This window comes from Styela clava, chromosome 4, assembly GCF_964204865.1.
Source record: "Styela clava chromosome 4, kaStyClav1.hap1.2, whole genome shotgun sequence".
Taxonomy (NCBI): Eukaryota; Metazoa; Chordata; class Ascidiacea; order Stolidobranchia; family Styelidae; genus Styela; species Styela clava.
The window spans coordinates 14,004,460-14,021,429 of record NC_135253.1 but is presented as its reverse complement, the minus strand read 5'-3'; the positions used below and the strand labels follow the sequence as shown (position 1 = coordinate 14,021,429).

The following is a 16,970-nucleotide window of genomic DNA, read 5'->3' as shown; positions in this document are numbered from 1 at the left end:
TCATTTTATGAGAACCACGACCTCTCATCCAGGTATTTATCCATTAATTGCTGCCGGTTGCGACTTCCACCATCATGTGGCAACGTCCATCACCACCATCAGGTATAGTTAATTAGTTATTTGTTTCAGATACATGGTGGGGATTTGTTTCATATACTTACATTGTACTACGGAAGTGGCAATCGGCAGCAATTACTGCAAATCACTCTATGACTAAAAAGAGTCCAGCCATCCACTTGCACATAATTATCAGGCATTGGATTCAAACCTGTGAATCCATGCAGTTCAATCAAGAAGTGTGATTATGAGCATGTTGCAAATGCTTAGCACAATACACCAGCCGTGCAGACAGAAATGTTGGCAATTACATCATTGAATTCTGTACTAATAATGCAGATTTAAATTGTGTTCAAGTTGATTATGTGTGACATTGTCTCATGGAAGTTTATGAAGCTGCTGGTGGGTTATCTTTTACTCCCCGTAGTCGCTGAAACATTGAACTGATAGATGATATTCTCATACTTTACCCAGAGTGTTTACTAAGCAAGAAGAAAACGTTTTTTTACAATTGTGATTAGGATCAGTTATTGACTTAGTACTTTTTTGGGATAAATATGAAATTCTACATTTTTTACATACTTTTCAAATATAAGAAATTAATTTTCGCCCTTTTCCATTTTTTTTATAATTCAATTAGATGGAATTCCTGACATATCAGGAGGACAAGAAGATGAAGAGCAAGAGGAAGGTGGTGATGAATCTAATAAGATGTTGGCTAAACTAAGTGAAGAAGATGAAGAAGCAGGAGGAACAACTGATGAAAGTGATTCTAATCTCCAGAATGCGAGCACTGATGATTTGACAGGTCGACACCAATTTACATGTTTTTTTTTAAATGTGTTTTTTTTTAATTTGAATTCCATGTTTATTAGAATTTTCATAGAACAAAAAGATTAGAGATAAAATACGCTTGATTCTTTTCTTATAAATTTTGTTTTAATTGGTATAAACTGAAATTGATTTAGTATCTCATTAGCGAACTAATAGAATGTAAACTTGTTCTATAAAACATCATCAAGATTTTGTTTCTAGAGATCGAATCCTGTTCAGTGCCGAGCATTGTCTTGAATACTATAATATCAGAAAAGCTATCTAAAAAAGTTTGCTCTCTTCTAGACAAAGTTGTTCTAGTTAACTAGTTACTAGTTTGTATCTGACGGTTAAGGTATTTTTATACCAAACATATAAGAGTAAACAATTACATTATCGACCATGTTTGGGCCTATTTTAATCAGACTGCATCATATTATATAAAAACATGATAAATTTTGAAGTCAGTAATGATTCAATTTTGTCTGTGCAATAAGCATGTAGATATTGTTTTTTTGCATGTATTCCATGTGAAAGTTTTCTACCTCATAATATTATGTCTTTTATTATGTCTCTTCTGTTACATCAAAAGCTATCATTGCCCCGTGTTCAGAAGATAAATTTAATATTGTTGTTAAATATTCAGCATCTGAAAGTAACCAACAACAAAACTTACCACCAGTTGCAGAAGAAACTGATGCTGATGATGAAGCTGCTGACAATCAAGAGATCGAAGCAGGTAGAGTGTTTTTTAAAAACACATTTCAACCTATTTTTATTTATCCATTGTTAATTGTCTGCAAATGAGTTACCTCGGTTAAAAGTTGTAGCTCGCTCTTCCCTGCCTATAGCATTTGTCATTAGCACTTTAGTAAATTTATATAGTTCTATCTATCTATATACCTCAGGTACCTTTTGACTTATTTAGATAAAGTTTTGAACAAACTGATAGTTTTGATAATACATTCGTGTTTAATTTAAGCAAAATATTTCTCTGCTGTTTGTATTTTACTGGTGTATGTTTTATCTCCTTATTGCAAGGCTGAAGAAACCAGAAACCGTTTTCATATGTAAATTCAAAATAATTATTACATGGACTCAATAGCAAAAATGATTCCTCGTGTTTAGATGCAAAAAGTAACAAAGATGGAAGGAAAAGTACTGGTAGAACTCAGTCAGTTAATGCTGGTAATCAAGGAACTGAGCAAGATATTGACAGTAGACCTTCTACTGCTATGGTTGTTCCAGCATATTCCTACGCAACCTTGCCCTACATTAGCACTGAAGAATACCAGGTATAACAAGTTGGGACCTCCTGAAGTATGCACATCAAGATGTCGCACAACCTGAACTTAGGTTGTGTACCAGGTTAGGGTTAAGGTTATGCGACATCTTGGTGCGCATACTTCAGGAGTATCACAAGTTGTGTATTTGCATATTACATTAAAATTATGCGGTATTATGACTTAAAGAAGCATATGAGTTCTAAATTAATAAGTTCTATTCTTGAAAAATACATTTACAATAATTTGAGCTTTCGATACATTTTTCACAAGATCACAATATAATTAATATACGGTAGTCATATGGAAATATTTCATATTATTATTTGGCTAACATAATATTTATATTCAAACACGTACAGATATTTGTTGGATGTATTGTAAAAATATTGGTTGGTGAAGAAAAAATGCAGGAATGGCTGACAAAAGACTATTCTCATCATCAGGTAAATAAATACACACTTATTTATAGAAAAATATTGCTCTGGTTTATTTATTTTTCGATGCATTTTATTTGTATGTGTGCTTGGGTATGTATACATTGAATTAGAACTCTAGTGAACTTTTGTTTTCTTAGTAATATTGTTGTGAATGCGAGAAACTGCCCTGGTAGAAGTATAAGTAAGACTAGTCATTTCGAATTGTGTAGTTAAATATTCAATTGGTTCAGACAAAATTTCGAATTACCGCCAGCTTGTTTTTTTAGGCCGCCAAAGGTCAAGATGAATTTCTCAATTTCAGACAACTGTTTGATTAATTCATTTGTTTTATAATTTATAAATAAATTTCATATCCTCCAGGTATTCGAGATTTGATTAGAAAAAAATATTCGATTCGATTTTGAAACCATCAAGTGTTCGAATGTGCTCAACCCTAGCAATAAGCTCAGAAGGTTTTGTCAAGCAGCAAATAAATATCTATTTTGATCAACTAGCTATATAATTTTGAGTGACTGTTTGTACTCACTCTGAAGCTTAATCTGCAATAATGTGTTTCCAACTTTTGCCTTTGACAGCTACAAAATGCTGCAATCTTGCACACAACATGGCAACGGCCACCTTTGCTGTTGGATCCATATTTAGCTGGTGTGGATTGGTATGCCTCAGTCTTCTGTCAAGACAAAAGAATTGTTCCTGTTAATTTATCATCAAGAATGGGTCAGGCTCAGATCGTGGTAATGGAGAAAGCTATTCTAGCAGGTTTGCTTATAATTTACAATCTTGAATGTTCTGCATTTCTCTTTAAGTTTGTTTGAGGGTAGTCTATACCAGGGGTGTCAAACTCGTGGGTTTTCGAGAGCCACATTGCAATTTTGGACTTGTGCGGAGGGCCGCGAACAGTTTTTGATAATGTCTACTAGAAGCATATTTTTAGATAGCTGTAGTTTGTGATATATATTGCGATACGAATATCAGGCTGAACTGATTTTACAGTACCAACACTAATTAACGTGGTCACATTATCATCGTTTAATTTGGATCGTTGAGAATGTTTGATTAATTTCAGAAATGAAAACAGCTATTCACATCTATATGTGTTTCCAAACATTTATAATTGGGTCAAAATGAGAGAAAAAAATATGTAATTCTTTAAAACTATTTTCTGTAAAATGTCGTTTTCTGTTTGAATAATCGATTTCACTTTGAAAGGTTTGAAAAATGTATTACAGTCGGATAAATATAAAACTTACCAAATATTACCATTGTTGTTAGGCGTTCGAGGGCCGCATTGGAAGTTCCCTGGGGCCGCATGCGGCTCGAGGGCCGTGAGTTTGACACCCATGGTTTATACAATCTACACAGTGATCCAAAAAACAGAACCCAGTCATTTAGAACATATTCTAAAGCAAACATAACTTTTGTGCGAAGCATTATAGATGAATCTTTTGGGTGTAATCATGCACAAACAGAAGTTCAAGTGTTCAAGTATCATAATTCTCAACATCATCATATCGTCTTAAAATTATATGCAAGTGCAAAAAAAACTTCTGAGCTAACTTGACTCAATTAATGAATCAATACATCATTTCAATATGTAGTGTGTACTAGGTATAAGCATAAGAAGTTATTGAGCAGTCTAATGCAGTAAATTTATCTTGGGTATCATGTATTAAACTGAATCTGTCTTTGAAAAGCTTACTAATAAACTTAGTATTTGATGGAAAGAGATGTTATCTCTATTGTCTCTTTAATACACCTAACACAATATCCAGGTCATACATTGATGTTGATGGATTGTGAACAACAGTCTGGAAATTTATTAAGACCTTTAATTTATCATGCAAACACAACACGGGTTGTTGGTGAAAATTCTATTGATGAAACAAGAACAATAAGATGGGTTGGAAGAAGACTTGTTTGTCCTGATTCATTCCGGTATGCACCATATTAAAAAGTTTAGTGTTTGTGATATTTCAAGTGTATAAACAAATTATTATATGGTCTAACTTTAATACTTTATTATCTCTTTTCAAAAGTATTTTTAATTTCAAATCTTATCTATGTTATCTTATCAGCTACAAAATTCTTAGATTCTCAAAATTGCAGTTCAGTTGGTGATTTTTAGGAATCAAGATTCATAAATCCGTGTTTCTAATAACAAATATTAGGATTTACAATGTATAATATTCATTGTTTATTCACACTGAATTCCTGCAGTGTCCAAAAAGTTTTTATTGCTGGGGACATGCAGTATTTGTAGTTGCACACCTCAGTATTTAAAACTATTTCTAAAATAAAAAAGATAAAACTATTATATTGATCATTGTTAAATAAGATTTTTCTGTGTCACAATTGTAACTATAATATTGCTGGGTATATTACTCACTTTTATTCATAAGTGACATCACAGTCCTCATATGCTTAAAGCAAGAATATAGATATCAACTCATGCTTTCCACTTTTATTCTAAGTCACAAGGAGAGATTGCCCACTTTCATGTCTTTAAATTTCCATCACATTATTCTGGCCACTTTAGATTGTTTTATTTAACGAATTCATCGTTCTTTGGTTGTCGAAATAATGAAATCTCTCTCCCTCTCTATGTTTTAAACCTCTTCTGAAATTGTGACAACTTTGCTGAATATCCATCCCCTGTGTGTTTGTCTTATGTATTGTCATTTTTTCACCATGGCAGGGTTTCAAAATTAATTATCTACTATTTAATAACTACTTACGTACGTTAGTTACGTTACGATTTCAGCTATGAGATTTTCTCCAAATAGCAAAATGAGACATACCTGCAGTATTGAGCTTACTTTGTTATGTTAATATTATGTCATGCTGTTGTTGTTATGTTATTATTATATTATGTTATTTATCATCTATCATTTATCTAAACAGCTGCACAAACAGTTTTGCACTCACTACTCTTCCATTTCTTTTTGTGTGTTTGCACTTTTCTAGTTTATGCATGAGCACTGCACAGCCTGCATCAATGTTGCACCCAAATATTATTGCTGCATCTCAACTAATAAGCTATATACCAAGCACTGAAACTCTCCAGGTTTGTCATTTCATGCCTTTATTTCTATTATATGCTTGTATTTACTCTGCAATTCATTCTTGATTTTACTATATGATTTCTACAATACAATTTTATCAAAAGTATTCTAAATATTCTTGTATTGCCAATACATACTTTAGGATTGATCATTTATACCAAATAGCTCCTAATTTCAAAGTGATATGATATGTATATAGCCTTGATTAAACTCATAAGAATGATTTTGAAGGAATCATTATCTTATTCAGGAGGATTTGCTAAACCGTGCCTTGTGTCGTGTGCGACCAGAATTATTCCGTGAGCGAAAACTGATCATGCATGCGATTCGACAGCATCGACGTACCTTGTCTCAACTTGATGATATTTTAAATGGCAAACTTATCTCAGAAGTTGAATCTCGACAAATTGAAAATTCAACGAAGTTTATCTCTTCTGTTGTTGAAATGAAAACTCAGGTACATCAAATGTAATGTTATTATGATGGACAATGCTTACATTTGAAATGTTCTAAAATTACGGAAATAATGGCTCAAATAACATGCTTGCCAACCAGCTGTTACATACAACATATTTTGATGAGGTCAGCAATATTTTTACTTTTTTGTTGATTCTGAATACCAACATAATGTAATCAGTGTCCAATCCGGTATATTCCTAATGGTTAATTTGTTTAATTTATAACTTTTCAGGTATTTGAAGAGTTGAAAGCAGTTGCAAATCTGCTTGCAAATTTGAATGAACTATCAGAAGAATTATTTCCTGTGGCACAGAGAGCTGCTCTGTTGTATACGATATGTAGAGCAATGCCTGCACTTGATCCTCATTATCAGGTATAATATATCATCAAGTATTATAGCCACAACAGTACAAAATTTATTTTTATGCTCAGTGTATCAGTTTTGATTGGATGTAAATTTGTTATATTATGAGCATGTACAATGAAATTCAGCTACCGCTGAGCCAGTAAATAAAATATAACTTTATCTCTTTCAAGCATTCTGAGTGTAACCGCCTCATATGGATCCCAAGTAAAACTAAACAAGGGGGGATAGCTTGCAACTCTGCCACTCTCTTCGTTGGCAATATTTTTTACTTTACAACAATTTATTCATTTTCTATCTAAATTTTAGATCCCATTGCCCTTTTTCCGTCATTTGTTTGATATGTCTGTGGGTGAAGATTCAGAAGAAGATACCGACAGTGATTTTGTTCTTGATGACGTTAAAGTCATCAATCCTTACGCTGAAGAAGAAGCAGAAAAAGATCTGAGTGATGATGGAACGAGTCCTACACCTGATAAATCAGCATTACAAGAAAGAAGAAGATCAAAATTAAGATTGGGAAGCGCATCTAAGGTTATGAAACGAGGAAAGAAGGAAGGTTGGTGCTTTATTTTAAACAGTCTTGTATGAAGGGAACATTTTGCAGAAAGGTTCTGAGGTGGAAATTTCTATTCTTTACATTTGTGTAGAGTAGAGGAAGGTCAATCATTGCCAGATAGGGATTGTGTCTTTTATTTTGATTTATTTACTGAGACGCACTGATATCTGGCCCATGTATATTCGGTATGCATTTGGTGATTGAGAAGAATAACCAGTGGTTTAGTAAGAGTTCATATGATTATTACTGCTCTAGCAATTGTCACATATCATTCCCTCTAGATCTAGGCAAATATTATTCTCCATGTCGATTTGTGGTGCAATTAGTTATAGGCAGCCTACCCTGCACCTTCTCTTCCACGATAAAACCTGTGTATTTTTCTTCTAACAGTGATTCTACTTCATATGTAAGTATGTCAGTTGAACAAGCTTTGTTTATACTCTTGTCTATTTTTCCTGCTAATACTTACATTATTGTGTACATTAGATTTTATTTAATTCGAGGGATAGGGAAGCAGATAAGACGATTTAATCATATGCCTCAGTTCTGGTTACCAGTCCATTTCGTATATATGATTAGTTAGCCAGTTTTTGTTTTAGATGTATGGACTTGATGGTGAAAGAAGCCATAACCAACTAGCGGTCATGTGAACCATCCTTCAGCAGCGAGGAGCCCAGCAATCCTCTCGTACATATTTATCCTCCACAGGATTTGAATCTACGAACCCATCTAGGGTAAACAGAGCTGCGATGGCGAGCGTATTCTTATCGCTTAGCAGATGCGCCACACCGCCGAGTCTTATGATAAGTTTGTTTGGAATACACTCAGTTATTTTTTTAACATCATAATTATTTCATAGATAAATTGAATTTTTTAAAGGAAAAAAGTTAATCTTTGACTTATTCAACCACATATTAACGAAATAGTTTTGAGAATTTTTTTCCACAAATATCTAAATTTCATGATTATATTGGTGAATTTTTAAATTTCAGGAGAGGGATTGTCAGAAGATGCCACTGAAACTGATGCAAGTCATGATAAAGCAACTGATGGTATGTGGAGCACTTTCTTGGAATAGAAATAGTTCTCAAATTTTTTTTTTTTTATCTATATGAATTAATAAAGATGAGGACAGATGACAGATTAGCTTTATGGTGAACTACACCTCCTGTTCATTTACCAGTCCTGATAAGTCATCTGTCAACACATAAATGGGTGTCATTGTCAAGTTTATTTTTTTTTATTTATGCAGTTATCCATACAAATATTTGCACTATATAGAAATGTGATCTCATTTGAGGGAATTGGTGTCCCATGCTTCTCTATACAAAATTTGATGCTTCCCTGGTGTGCGATATCTGCGGTTGTGTGATCTTGATTGACGTGGTTTTAGTTAGGTTAGGGTTAGAAACCGAATTCTATGTGAAGGTCTTTATGAAATTAAACGCATACCAAAGTGGCACTAATTGATTGAGATTACGCTAGGAAAGTCAAATTACATACCACAGTGGCACCCAAAATTCATTACATTCATCGACTCTTTTGTATAGGTAAAATAAGTACAGAAGAAGAGGATTCTGAGGAAGAGCTTGCAAGAAAAAGATCGCATTTGGAAATTGTTATTCCAACAGTTTCACAATTTCCCACAGAAGGAGTTGAATATAGCAACTATCCTTCTGATGATGTGAAAAAAATTGTTGATGCTGTTACTGCTCGTGTTTTCGAACATATTTACCATAGGTTTGTATATTATTTGAATTATTTTGAAAAAGTTTCAGTATATTGTACATTGTTTAGTTATTATTCTAAAAGTCATTATTTTTATCTTGCTACTTAACTTGACTTCTTTGTCACTAAAACTCTAAGATCTCTCAATCATATTTTGTAACTTCTACTTTTCTGCTTCTCTAATTGTGTGTTCTAAATATATTTTCAGTGTTCAGCCAGATCATCGACTACACATAGCTGCACTCACTCTTTTGAGCATACAACTTGATACATCCATGAGACAAGAAGACGAAAAAGAATCTTCATCTCAAGAGCAAGAAGAAAAAGATGACAAGGAAGAGGAAGATTCTATGGAGAAATCTTCATTTTCTGAAGAGGAATTAACGCTGTTGATTCATGGAAACCCAGGATTTGGTGGAGGAGTTTCACTCAGCTTGCAGGATTTTGAGTGTCAGGTAACAATTGAAAAGATTGGCATTTGTGGTAAAGAGAAATAAATTAAGCAACTCTTAAAATATATAAGAGAGCAATACTAAACACAAAGGTTGCGGACTGGTACGGCAAGGCCGAGTTTGCTTGAAGGATTAGTGGACAAACCTGATATAATGAAGTGTTCTCTTACCTCGGAAGTTTTTGGGAGTTTGAATGAAATAGCAAATTTGAAATTGACCCCAACAACAACAATTTAGCAACATAATGCTTATGTACACTTCGTGTCCATGTATAAACTTTCAGAGATCAGGTGTAATTATCATTGATATGAAATGAAAAATTGAACTCCACAATCACCAACACTGTCACTGTTAGGCTAATGTAAATTTCATTTATTTGTAAATCATCTGTATATGGAAGCAATTATGACAATTGTCAATTGTTTTATTCATGTTCATTTTTGCATAATCCACATTAAATTCAGGCTCCTGTTCCAACATGGATGTCTGAGGATCATTGGGAAGACTTACTTGCTTTCTCAGTGTTACCTGGACCTTTGGAAGGAATATGTGTTCAGGTTGCTGAATGTGCTGACAATTGGAGGGAGTGGTATGAATGTACTCAACCTGAGGTGAGCTCATCTTATCTGTTTGTTAGTGACGTTAACATGATGTTTTAACGAACATAGTATTTGGTCAACATTTTAAACTTTGGAACCATAATAATTCTAATCTCCTGTAAACTCATAACTACGGCAGGCATATGTATGGTTGATATACTGTATTTTCTGGCTAATAAGACGAAATATGGATCCAATATTTTGACCTGATTTTTTTGGGGTCGTCTTATTGAGTGGCTAAAGCTATTTTGATTTTTTCGTGATCATTCTTTTTTCGCATAATTCTCAAGCACAATTATCTTAGGGTTGATAAATTATTTTTAAGTATTCAACGCTGAATGGTCTGTATATTTTTTCTTCAAAATAAAACAGCGACTGCCAGATAAAGTGATTTATGGCCCTTCGGTTTTGCAAAATTTAGCAAAAAATTTAGCGAACCTTTTACACCTTATTCATGGGGTATTGCAATGCCCCAGTTAATGGGCTGTTGACTGCTGCTACATTTTTTACACTAAATTATTGCTTTGTCGGCACAATAGTTATTTCCATTCTACTGAAATAAACATGATCTCGTTCTAATAGACTTTGCCAGACATAGATATAGAATTATGAGCGCACATTGGTGCCTAAATTTTCTGATTTGTTGAGTGGTGATATGGAAACACTCAAAATTTGTCTCATTTTACCTGCTAGGTCGACTTATTAGCGAGAAATTAAGTTATGCCTAACCTATGTTTATCCGGATGTATTTCAAAAATTCTCTTTTTTTACAAGGCTGTGAATTTACCAATGAGAACTGTTGAAAATCAAAAGGTTGAAGATGGATCAGAAACATATTCTGACTTCCACAAATTACTTCTCATACGAACTTTAAGACCAGACAGATTTTTACCAGCCTTGGAAAAATATGTCACTGACAATGCAGGAGGAACAAGCATCGAAGAGGTTAAAAATAACCTATTTTACTTTTATTAAAGACTCACGGTCAGATGAGTAATTGAATTTCAAAAACTACTATATATCCTAGTTTTTACTAGCTTAGTTACTACTAGTTTTTAAATGGTCACAGGATGTGGCTATGTTCAGTATACTGTATATGCACAATTGCTATAATAAAGTACCATTCTTAGTATTTGATACTTTGCACTGTTTTGAGCTTTTATCATTAATCTTGTAAAACTTTCCATAATTTTTTTTCTTGTAGACATTCCTATCATCGACTGGACCTGATCATGACAGAATTTTCAAAGATGTGATGAATACATTAGGAATAATGATAGTTTTACCTGATGGACAAGATCCCCAAATTCAAGCAACTTTACAGATGAATCCAGTAGATGCAATTCGCACCCTGGCCGGAAGGTATAGTTATAATATAAATAATGATAATTTGGTAAAATAATTTTTATAGTATATAGCTGGACATTATCATATGTTTCAGGTATTTGCTCAAAAAATAATTGAAGTAATAATATCTCACTTAGAATCTGGATATTGTGATATGTGTGGATCTTTACTAAGATTTTACTTATTCGAAATCTTAACTATGCTCAGCATTCGACAATGTGGCGCATTGTACTAAGTGATAGGAATATGCTCGCCACCGCACCTCTGATTACTCTGCGTGGGTTTAAGTTCGAATCATGTGGGGATAAGTTAAATGCAAGAGGATTGCTGGACTACTCGACATTGTAGGATGTTTCATGTGACTACTGGTCGGTTATGGCTTTCTCCACCATCAAGTCCATGGATATAAAACAAATAACTGGCTAAGTAATCCCATACCGGACATGAACTGGTAACCGGACGAGAGGCTTCATATGATTAAGCCGTCTTATCCCTCACCTCTCGCCTGGGATAAATATGTAAATCCTATCTCATGCAGCATCAACAATTAGATTCAGTGTGCTAATAATTAGGCCATCAATATTGAAATATTTAACACATATCTTTTGTTTCAGTTGCAAAGTCAATGCCCATGTTGTTTCCGTTGGTGATGGTTGTCAACCTGAAGTTACTCATGCAATTGAACAAGCTCATGCAGAAGATAGCTGGTTGGTTATTGACGGACTTCACTATGCTCCAAGCAAGTATGGATTTTATAATTTGACTATTTAGACTGAAAAAACAAGAAGCAGGGCAAGTTTCCTGAATTCTATAAATAAGCTTATGTGGTTAAATAAAAATGTGAGATTTGGATTTTTTCAGTGTAAGACTTTGAGGTGAAACATAGATCTGAACCTGACGTGCTTATAATATTCACATTATTAACAGATTTTTTGAAGATCTTCAGATTCATTTGGCAAGAATCGGAAACATTAGTAGACAAAGTGGTATTCTTGGTGGAATTGCAGATAATGAAGAAGATGGAGGTACAAGTTTTGTAAATATATCAGACAAACTGATATCATTGTTTCATCAATAAAATTGTATATATGCATGAATTTTGAACCGATTTTTAACTTAAACTGATAAACATTTTGAAGTACCATTGCAACCAAAAACCAAATTCTGTACAGTTTTGAGGTTACAGCTTAAAATGTATGAAATTGAATGGTGGATGTGATCGTTGGAATGTTGGACCCAACTAGGTTAGCATTGGTTAAATATGTTGGGTTTAAATTTATGCCAAACACATCACTCTGTTGTTTAAATATTCTGTATATCAAACTGGAAATATTTCTATTATTTGAAAATCAGTTTCTCATCGTTACTGTTGCCTAGAGTCATGTCAAAGCAAAAGTGAGAAACTTCTCATAAAATGATTGAGTTACCATAGATATTTTTAACCACAACATAACAATGTGCTTTAATTTTACTTTGAGCTTTTCTTACTTTTACCCTGGAGTTGAATTATTTGTCACAATAGAAGAATATCATAGAGAGAATATCATCTGTATCATCAGTTCTATTTCGTTTTTTATTTCATTTGGTATTCGAGTTTCCCTTTCATTTTTTAAGATCACCATGCATGTAGCTTCTAAATTTGTTTCAGATGGGGCACAACATGCTGAGAAGAAAAGCAAAGCACCAAGATTTCTAGTTTGGTTGACAACACGGCCAAGTCTTACTCTGCCACCAACAATGACTCAATATTTGTATAAATTGTCTTGGAAATCTTTAATTGATATTTCATTGGTAAGTATACAGTATTGAATGTTATTGAATGAAGTTTTGTTAGTGATTATCTCAATATCAGTCTTTCAATGTCGATTAAAATTAATATAAATTGATAAAATTCAAGTGCCATTGAGGAAATTGTACCGTATGTTATTTCATTGCATTGTTGCTGGTGATATTTTTGTGAATTTATTTTGCTTTTTCAGCCATCGGTTGAATCAGATGTTTCTTCTAGAGCTACTCAGATTTTTAAATCTTCTCTCATAAGTTCATTGGATAAGGTAAACGCTTTAAATTTTTATAGATGATTGAATAATGTTCACAAGATAATGCTTAGAGCAAAATAAGAGAATGTTCAAATGTCAGTGAAAAAATATCTAAGACATTGAATCAAGTTGATGTTTTATTTAAAGTAGCCAATCATATTGTCTCAATTTGATTCTTAATACTCTTGTTTCAATCATGAATTGTTGCAAGTAAAACACACAAATTTAGATTAGTATATACCAATCCCAAATATATACATATGCTTAGTGTAGCATATCTTTAAGAATATTAAGATATATATCCTGCATTACACCCATAGCAAGTGAGGGACATAGGGTTACCATCAGCACATCGAAGCCCTCCAGGGCTTCTAAATCCTATATTTTTAACCAACAATCTCTGTCACCATATTTAGACCTATGTGCATACTGATGTATTCAACATTCCAAAAGTGTGACATCGAAAATAATACATTTTTTGTTTGTTTTTATTTTAGATCCCTGAAGCCTTATTGACGACGATAACAGAATCGCAGGCATCATCAAGTGCATTGTTTTATGCTGTTTGTGTCTGTCACTGTGTTGCATTGACCGGACAATGTTTTGGTTGGCATGGGTTAACCCGACGTTATGCACTATCTGACTCTGTACTTCACCAAGCATTATCACATATTGTCACAGGTAAACATGATTCTAATTAATTTTCGGAAAGCTAGGAACTTTAGATTTATTCAGTCAAAATCACTTGGTTGACCACTAGAGAAACCTGACCAAAGAATTTAAGATAGTTTTGGTCATGTTACTGAAATAGCAAAAATTTGAATTTAATAGATTGGGAATTCACTAGCTTGTAAAGTATTTCTGGTTTGATGCAAGATGCAGGTTTCAAGTTATATAAATGCCCGTTCAACAAATATTGATTCATTTCACTGCCTTTCGCAACATCCATCATGACTTTGGCTGAATATAGCTTGACTTTTGACTTGGGGGTACAGTGACTTGGATAGCCAGTGATTCGTTTTGACTCTGCGTGTGGTGACTCGTACCCAACACCTATTTGACTAACAATAAAACAAAATTTCCAATATTCATTTATTCATATTTTTTTTTTACTCAGAATCTGGAGTTGCACACTGCATACAACTTATTACAAATCTGTATGATGATGTGATTACATGTCAACAAGATCAGGTCCTTCTTTCCCTCTTTATTACTCATAATCAAATTTGTTATACATCCCCCATTATGAAAAAAACTTTGCTCTTTATGTTAACCTACCAATGGATAGAGTATTGACTGAATTAGCAATGTCTGTCATTGTCAATTTTCTTCTGAAATACTGAAAGTATAAAATGTAAACCAGTCATTTTCTGGGAATGATTTTATGTTGTTGATTTTCTCACACAGGACTAATGCATTTTCTTAAATTCAAACTTATAGATTTTTAGATTTTAAATGTCTCTTCATGTTGATGTATTTTGTAAAGTTGTACAGATGAATTTATTCCCATTTAAATTTTGTTCTCTCTATACCATCTTTACAAAAGCCCTATGATCTAGATCAGTGGTCGGCAACCTTTTTCAAGTGACGGACCGGTAAAGCTTGACCAAGTTTTTGGCGGACCACCTTTATACAAACGAACTAAGCCTATGCAATAAATTATACGCATTAGGAAATTTATGTTGACAATATACTGAAAACGACGGTTATGCTATTTAATGTGATGTCTGTATTTGTTTGATGGCCATTAACTGTTCCCATATTCGAGATATGGTCGACATTGACACACATAACGTGTTTCTTACTTCCAGCCTATTTCAATATTTTGTTTTTGTAGTTATCAATATTGAAAACCAGGCCTCACATTAAGATTTCTGGAAAGTTACCAATGCCTGTATCGTTTTGTTGGGGATATCTTAGTCGGGCTGATGAGAGACATTTTTATACGGGTGTAGAGAAAACAATTGACCCACCATTATTGCGACATACTAACATGACAATTGTTTATGAAATCAGACATGTTGCTCAATAGTGTTATGCATTGGTCGGCAAACTTCATGTACTTGCGGGCCAAATATAAACATTTCTGGTAGCGCGCGGGCCGCAATATTTTTGCCTTCGAACAATCGCTACCATAATTAAACTTCAAATTATGACGCTTTTGCATTGCTACCCTTCTATTGCTGTGTTGAAAGCCTGTCCCAATGAGATGTATATGTGGCGTTTTTTTTATTATCCAACGATACATTGTTTTTATGTACTGTATTATCAATGTGAAAGATGATATTTTTATGGCAACTCGTTGTCCAAATGATGATCTGACAAGCGAGTACGAAATTTAATCTAAGTGTAATGCATTTTAGATAAAGCTGCTCGAGGCCATATGTTTTTCCGAACCTGCACATTACACGTTTTGCACTGTCGCACAGATGAGCTGAGGCGCAGTACCAGGTCTCGGGGTCGTATTTTCGACGACTCGTTGCGTAACGAGTTTAACATTAAAACCCAAACAGCTGCGATGCTGACTAGGCATATCGAGCAAACCGGTTTGGAATGCGCAAGAAAGAAAAATATTTTTTCGTTCAAGCGCTTTGGAATGTTCGACCCGCGTCGCTCCGTTTTCCAGACATTTTCAAGTTTTAGAAATCAAAATGAACTCGAACGACATACAACTGACGCTACTTGTTACATAGGAAGCACCGTACAGCAGCACTTGTCACCACATATATCCGTGTAGAGACAATAATAAATTTGAGATTCATTTGTTGTTTAATTTATTAAATGTCGGGTCGTTCAAGGGCCGCAACAAATTAGCTCGCGGGCCGAATTTTTTCCGACCCCTGGTGTTGTGTTTGTCTGTTTTAATGTTGGGTGCTGTTTTTTAGTCGTAGGGTTTGTGATTAGATTGTAGAGGTTTTGTTACGGTCTTGTTCGTTTTTGTGTTACCTCTCTGCGGACCTGCAGTAACCTTTCCGCGGACCGGCGATGGGCCGCGGCCCGGTGGTTGCCGACCACTGATCTAGATTGCAATTATGATGATCACATTTGACATAATCACTATATTATTTGTAACCTTAGGATTTCATGAATCTTTTGCTTGAAGATGTCATTTCACAAGCAATAAGTCAGCCAAGCACTTCAAAGTTTATTGTACACAATGTTGAAATTCCTGCACCACCTTCCACAATGTCTTTCAAAGGTAAGATATTAAATTATTAATTTCATACTTTCATTTAATAATCATTCTTATGTATTGTGATGTGATATTGCGCCATAATCACTTGACCGAACCATATAGCTGACTCGAAGCTGCAACATTGTGTCTGGAACGTAGCAATAATTTGGAACAAGTACTCCACATTTTATTTAAAATTTTCATGAATCCATTCTACACTCCGGTATGGAAGTCAGCGGAATATATACTTGAACTCAGTGATTGAAAGGCAACCACTGATTTGAGGTACCCTTTTTTGAGCAATAAAAATTTTTTACAAAAATTACGCTGTTGATGAAAAGTTGCTCGATCTACAGCAAGTGACAATAAATGTCAGTCACCAATAGGGAGATCCTATTTGTGTGAACCTTTCTCCTCAATAGTGAAAAATCTCAAATAGGAGCAGGTGCAAGAACGAGAACATGGCTAATCAATTATGTTGTGCATTGTCAAAGATGTCAGTGGATATTCAAAAGTTGGAAAAGTTTCGAAACAGATTTGCACTAGCTAAAGAAATGAACTTTTATGGTGTCTATATCTTAAGCCAATATACA

General features: G+C 34.0%; 1 protein-coding gene across 1 annotated transcript in view; it reads left to right on the top strand.

The window, feature by feature from the left end:
• Positions 1-16,970, top strand: part of LOC120325946 (dynein beta chain, ciliary-like) — an 87,687-nt gene that overhangs the window by 45,076 nt on the left and 25,641 nt on the right. The window contains exons 74-96 of the mRNA XM_078111380.1: positions 698-865; positions 1,517-1,609; positions 1,999-2,165; positions 2,516-2,599; positions 3,169-3,352; positions 4,366-4,528; positions 5,558-5,657; positions 5,906-6,112; positions 6,347-6,487; positions 6,788-7,037; positions 8,030-8,089; positions 8,588-8,777; positions 8,974-9,220; positions 9,682-9,828; positions 10,591-10,761; positions 11,021-11,178; positions 11,778-11,906; positions 12,091-12,188; positions 12,812-12,954; positions 13,143-13,217; positions 13,700-13,883; positions 14,320-14,393; positions 16,281-16,401. Of these exons, the coding sequence (XP_077967506.1) occupies positions 698-865; positions 1,517-1,609; positions 1,999-2,165; positions 2,516-2,599; positions 3,169-3,352; positions 4,366-4,528; positions 5,558-5,657; positions 5,906-6,112; positions 6,347-6,487; positions 6,788-7,037; positions 8,030-8,089; positions 8,588-8,777; positions 8,974-9,220; positions 9,682-9,828; positions 10,591-10,761; positions 11,021-11,178; positions 11,778-11,906; positions 12,091-12,188; positions 12,812-12,954; positions 13,143-13,217; positions 13,700-13,883; positions 14,320-14,393; positions 16,281-16,401 (3,354 nt within the window). The remainder of the gene's footprint in view (positions 1-697; positions 866-1,516; positions 1,610-1,998; positions 2,166-2,515; positions 2,600-3,168; positions 3,353-4,365; positions 4,529-5,557; positions 5,658-5,905; positions 6,113-6,346; positions 6,488-6,787; positions 7,038-8,029; positions 8,090-8,587; positions 8,778-8,973; positions 9,221-9,681; positions 9,829-10,590; positions 10,762-11,020; positions 11,179-11,777; positions 11,907-12,090; positions 12,189-12,811; positions 12,955-13,142; positions 13,218-13,699; positions 13,884-14,319; positions 14,394-16,280; positions 16,402-16,970) is intronic.